This window comes from Mizuhopecten yessoensis, unplaced genomic scaffold (genome assembly GCF_002113885.1).
Source record: "Mizuhopecten yessoensis strain PY_sf001 unplaced genomic scaffold, ASM211388v2 scaffold6103, whole genome shotgun sequence".
NCBI lineage: Eukaryota > Metazoa > Mollusca > Bivalvia > Pectinida > Pectinidae > Mizuhopecten > Mizuhopecten yessoensis.
This window is the reverse complement of record NW_018406381.1, coordinates 14,595-21,156: the sequence shown is the minus strand read 5'-3', so window position 1 is coordinate 21,156 and position 6,562 is coordinate 14,595. Positions and strand designations below refer to the sequence as shown.

The 6,562-nt window shown below is 36.4% G+C and overlaps 1 protein-coding gene across 1 annotated transcript; it reads right to left on the bottom strand.

Annotated features, from left to right (window-relative positions):
* Positions 1-635: 635 nt before the first annotated feature.
* Positions 636-6,562, bottom strand: LOC110451493 (cilia- and flagella-associated protein 251-like). Its single transcript, XM_021499538.1, has 8 exons — positions 6,557-6,562; positions 2,448-2,549; positions 2,240-2,296; positions 1,826-2,044; positions 1,393-1,437; positions 1,169-1,211; positions 892-1,032; positions 636-766 (listed from the first exon to the last, which is right to left on the bottom strand). The coding sequence occupies exons 1-8, from the start codon at positions 6,560-6,562 to the stop codon at positions 636-638; spliced, it is 744 nt and encodes a 247-aa protein (XP_021355213.1).

Below are 6,562 nucleotides of genomic sequence, written 5' to 3'. Positions count from 1 at the left end.
ATATTCTGACGACGAAATGTAAGCATAGATTATACGCTGACAAGTGTAAACCGGAGTTAATCCTCAGCATGAAACGTGACGAGCTTCGCGATCAATTCAATTAATTGCCTAAAAAACACTTGAAGACTTACTTGTCGCAGATGACGGGGGAGATTCCGCACCTCCTTGGCACAGTGCTCTAGAATGCAGGGGGAACTCGGATACACCTGTCAAGTGAAAAGCTAGAATATTGCTTTCTTATGAAATTGTCAGTCTGAGGCCGATAATTTGTGATCCAACTTTTAGGACCGAAATAGGTAAGTTAAAGCATCAGATGTGTGGTCTTACTTGTTTCAGGGGAACATCATAAAAGCTGTTCGTTCTGATCTGATCGTGGTCAAGCAAATAAAAATAGAACTTAGAATTACATAGCCTGACAGCGAGGCCGATTATTGTAAAACTGGAATCCAAATAGGATTTTACTGACCTTTTTACTGCTGCCCTCCTCCACCTGCTCCTCCTCACCGCCTGCCTCTTCTGTCTGATGTCAAAACAGTGAAAATAAATATTTTCCTCCTTATATAATATAATACAATTTTAGTAAATCGTACTGAACAACCTATCAAATGTTTAGGACATGCCGGTTTGTGCATTTTTTAAACATCATATACCTCAACAATCTTCCGCCTAAACGTTCCCTCTTCCTCTTCCTCCTCCCCATCCTCATCCTCATCATCCTTCAATAACCTCCTGTCACTCCGGCCTGGCTGCCATTCGTCTCCGCTTTCTATTAAAATATAATATCATCAATATCATTATGCCTTCTGTAACAATATTTCATTTCCTGTTCCTTACGTATGGTTGAACCTAAACTTCTTCAGTTTACCGTATCACAAGGACAGGCTTACTTACCTTCTATTTCTTCCTCCTGCTCTTCCTCCCCATCCTCTTCCTCCCTCTCCATCCTTTGGTCCTCCCTCTTCTCCTGCTGTTCCTCCCCATGCTCTTCATCCATCTCATCCTCTCTTGCCCCACTTTCGTTCACTCTTGTATCTATATACATGTATACATCATAAGACATTAATTTGCCTCTTATTTTAGAAAAATAATGTGGTGTTTTGATATTCTTATGCTATTTCATGTTCTGTCCTTATCTTTTTTATGCTCTTCGTTTTACTTGTATACTTACCCTTCTCTTCTTCTTCTTTTACCTCCGCCTCCTTCTCGTCCACCTATCAAGTGAAAGTTTGTTTCTCATCTACTATTAGTATTTAGTATTATTCCCTTACCAGCATTTATCATTATCATAACTCAGGGCAGTTGTTTAAAAGTAGGTATTTGCATTCGTTGGAGTCAGCTTTACAAGATACTACCATAACTTTACTGTAGACCAATATCCTGTTCAATACTCACCTCCATCTCCTCATTTTTCACACCACGTTCTGCCGCTCGTCTCGCCTGAGTAAAAGATAACATATTGAATGAATGATTTCCTCGATATATGATATCGTATTTTTCACAACTTTTGTCTTTGGTATAATATTGATGAACATGATGCAAATTACCTCCATGTTCATTTTTGTGATGGTACTATAAAAATTGCGCATCATGTAGGTTGTTCATGTAGAAGTTATTTTTGGTCCTAAAATTTTGCTCACAATATATCGATTTGACAGGTCGATAATCTGTGAGCCAATTTTAAGGACCGAAATTAGTTGATGCTCAACTCGATATAGATTTGTTGTTCTTTATTATTTTTGAAAGATCTTTTGCCACAATGCATAGAATAACAGATTGTACATTTTTGTTGACCTGTGGAAACTTACCAGATGATTTCAATGCTTACCTTCTTTCTCTCCTTTCTCTCCTTCCTCATAGTTCTCAGTCTCGCTGCCTCCTCCTCCTCCTCTCGCCTCCTCCTCCTCCTCCGCTTCTCCTTCTCCACCTTCCTCTCTCTTTTCATCTCCGCTTTCTGTTTGTCTTCCTTCTCCCTTTTCTGCTTTTCTTCTTCCTCCTTCATTTTCTTTGCCTCCAGCTCCTTTTTTTTCTGCCTCTTACTTAATATCTGTTAAAAGAACTTATATAGAACCATACTTGACAAAATTCTAATAAACATGAAACTAGGTGATCAACAATTCAGGACTATAACATTTGTTTGGATGGCACCAGATGCTTTCTCTATCCTACCCCAACTTCGCCTTCCTCAAGTGTGTCATGTCAATAATTCTACATCAGGTTTAGTCATACTGCTTTTACTTACGCCCTTTTCTTTGATCACTATATCCTTCGCGGCTTCTCTGATAATCTCTTCTAAAATCTGGAATCAAAATAGTCATTTTATTATTGGATTTGGGTGAACCTTATTGATGAGCACAACTACGGTTAATATCCTAGCAGGCACAAAGCTCACCTCCTCCGTTAGTCTTTAGCACAAATACGGTAAAGATCCTAGAAGGGACAAAACTTACCTCCTCCGCGACACGCTTCCTCTGTACTTTCCCTGCCTTCAGATTCTTTCGTTCGGTAAATCTTTTCGTCGGTGACGCCCTGACCTTTAAGTCATACTCTCTCTGCAATTTTGTACATATTTGATAAAAAAAAACACATGATTTTGTAGATTATAACTTAATCTTGTGAAATCCAATGCAAAAGCAACGAAACAGGTTTTATGACGTTATCTCGGACAAATGGAATAACCAAAATTTGTGGTCATGTTAAAGCTCACCTTCATTCTTCTTTTTTTTTGTCTCAAACTCTCTTCTTTTATATAGACTCCAACTATTCCTTCCTGCATTCAAATAGAAAAGTGCATACTTTATGTCATCAAGGTATTCCCATGTTGCTAAAAAGTTTCATGATAAACCTTAACATACAGCATTTCGATGCCGTTAGCGACATAACATGTACCGGTAGCGACATGTCGCTTCATAACCAGTATCGAGATACCGGTAGCGACATGTCGCTTCATAACCAGTATTGAGATACCGGTAGCGACATGTCGCTTCATAACCAGTAGTAAGAGGGGGGGAGGGGGGGATTTTTTGTTATTTTGTTTATTTTCGGACTTCATACCTATAATTCTGTACACATTTCTCTGTTAATAGCATGTGTAGATAATATTCTCACTTAATCATAGCATACATACAGTGTAATTTGATAACACAACAGGGAATCGCCTGTATTTAGCTATCTCCTCCAGCCACTTGGTGTGCACATTTCAACAATAAATTGTTAATAAATCAAAATATCAATTGGGAGTTTGGATATTTGCTGCATGATTCAACTCTTCGATCATTAATATACAATTCTGACTAATTTCAGAACGATCGGTGCAGCACTTATCATCTTACAGACCACAGGAAATTGCCTGTATTTACCAATCTCCTCTAGACCACGTGGTCAGCACATGGCATCAATAAATCGTTAATAAATCAAAATATCAATTCGGAGTTGGGGTATTCGCTGCATGATTCAATTCTACGATCATTAATATACAATTCTGCCAAATTTCAGAACAATCGGTGGAGTACTAACCATCTTTTACACCGATTGTATTTGCGAATTTGAAACTACGCGGCTGGCAACTTTCAATAACAAACTGCAAAGGGAGATCACTCTCAACTTTCGGATAACTATCAGATAGGGCAATATTTAATAAATTAATAAAAAGAGAACTAATGAACCGATTTGAATGCAATTTGCTGCAAAATAATCCCCTATTGACTGTTTAATTTTGTCTGTAACTACATCTCATCTGCGCATGCACTGAAAGGGGCGGTAACTCAATCACTTAGATATAAACTCAATAACTGAAATAAATTAATAAAAAGAGAACTGATGAACCGATTTGAATGCAGTTTGCTGCAAAATAATCCTCTATTAAATGTTTATTTTTGTCTGTAACTAAATCTCATCTGCACATGCGCTAAAAGGGGCGGTAACTCAATCACTTGATATAAACTGAATAACTGAAATAAATTAATAAAAAGAAAACTAACGAACCGATTTGAATGCAGTTTGCTGCAAAATAATCCTCTCACTTAAACATAGTATGCCTACAGTGTAATTTGATAACACAACAGGAAATCGCCTGTATTTAGCTATCTCCTCCAGACCACGTGGTGAGCACATTTCAACAATAAATCGTTAATAAATCAAAATATCAATTGGGAGTTGGGGTATTTGTTGCATGATTCAAATATTCGATCATTAATATACAATTCTGACCAATTTCAGAACGATCGGTGCAGCACTTACCATCTTACAGACCAAAGGAATTTGCCTGTATTTACCAATCTCCTCTAGACCACGTGGTCAGCACATGGCATCAATAAATCGTTAATAAATCAAAATATCAATTGGGAGTTGGGGTATTCGCTGCATGATTCAATTCTACGATCATTAATATACAATTCTGCCAAATTTCAGAACAATCGGTGGAATACTTACCATCTTTTACACCGATTGTATTTGCGAGTTTGAAATTGCGTGGATGCCAACTTTCAATAACAAATTGCAAAGGGAGATCACTCTCAACTTTCGGATAACTATCAGATAACTCTGTCAATAATTTAGGTAAGAGGGCAAATTTTAATAAATTAATAAAAAGAGAACTAATGAACCGATTTGAATGCAATTTGCTGCAAAATAATCCCTTATTGACTGTTTAATTTTGTCTGTAACTACATCTCATCTGCGCATGCACTGAAAGGGGCCGTAACTCAATCACTTAGATTTAAACCGAATAAATGAAATAAATTAATAAAAAGAGAACTGATGAACCGATTTGAATGCAGTTTGGTGCAAAATAATCCTCTCACTTAATCATAGCATACATACAGTGTAATTTGATAACACAACAGGAAATCGCCTGTATTTAGCTATCTCCTCCAGACCACGTGGTGAGCACATTTCAACAATAAATCGTTAATAAATCAAAATATCAATTGGGAGTTGGGGTATTTGCTACATAATTCAATTCTGCAATCATCAATATACAATTCTGCCAAATTTCAGAACAATCGGTGGAATACTTACCATCTTTTACACCGATTGTATTTGCGAGTTTGAAATTGCGTGGATGGCAACTTTCAATAACAAATTGCAAAGGGAGATCACTCTCAACTTTCGGATAACTATCAGATAACTCTGTCACTAATTTAGGTAAGAGGGCAAATTTTAATAAATTAATAAAAAGAGAACTAATGAACCGATTTGAATGCAGTTTGCTGCAAAATAATCCCCTATTGACTGTTTAATTTTGTCTGTAACTACATCTCATCTGCGCATGCACTGAAAGGGGCCGTAACTCAATCACTTAGATTTAAACCGAATAAATGAAATAAATTAATAAAAAGAGAACTGATGAACCGATTTGAATGCAGTTTGGTGCAAAATAATCCTCTCACTTAATCATAGCATACATACAGTGTAATTTGATAACACAACAGGAAATCGCCTGTATTTAGCTATCTCCTCCAGACCACGTGGTGAGCACATTTCAACAATAAATCGTTAATAAATCAAAATATCAATTGGGAGTTGGGGTATTTGCTACATAATTCAATTCTGCAATCATCAATATACAATTCTGCCAAATTTCAGAACAATCGGTGGAATACTTACCATCTTTTACACCGATTGTATTTGCGAGTTTGAAATTGCGTGGATGGCAACTTTCAATAACAAATTGCAAAGGGAGATCACTCTCAACTTTCGGATAACTATCAGATAACTCTGTCACTAATTTAGGTAAGAGGGCAAATTTTAATAAATTAATAAAAAGAGAACTAATGAACCGATTTGAATGCAGTTTGCTGCAAAATAATCCCTTATTGACTGTTTATTTTTGTCTGTAACTTCATCTCATCTGCGCATGCACTCAAAGGGGCGGTAACTCAATCACTTAGATTTAAACTGAATAACTGAAATAAATTAATAAAAAGAGAACTGATGAACCGATTTGAATGCAGTTTGCTGTAAAATAATCCTCTATTGACTGTTTAATTTTGTCTGTAACTAAATCTCATCTGCGCATGCGCTAAAAGGGGCGGTAACTCAATCACTTGATAAAAATTGAATAACTGAAATAAATCAATAAAAAGAGAACTAATGAACCGATTTGAATGCAGTTTGCTGCAAAATAATCCTCTATTGACTGCCTTTTTGCCACTATCTCTATAACCCAGTCACTCGATCAAAACATCCCAGGTCGAAAATATGTGATCCAAATTTAAGGACTCAAAATCCCAAATTTTAGAATCAGCCAAATTATTATTAAATGTCTCATCCTCTTTTGTTTGTCGTAGAAACATTCATCACATTTCATTGAATGGTGTAAATTAACCAAAAACGGAGAGTCTGGCATAATAAAGGAGAAAAGCTATAATCCCAATTTCTGACCTAGCCAGGTCGATAATCTGTGAGCCAATTTTAAGGACTAAAAAACCCAAATTTGAAAATCATCCAAAAAGTATTAAATGTTTGTTTACACCAGAAAGACATATATCNGTTGGAGTCAGCTTTACAAGAAACTACCATAACTTTACTGTAGACCAATACCCTGTTCAATACTCACCTCCAT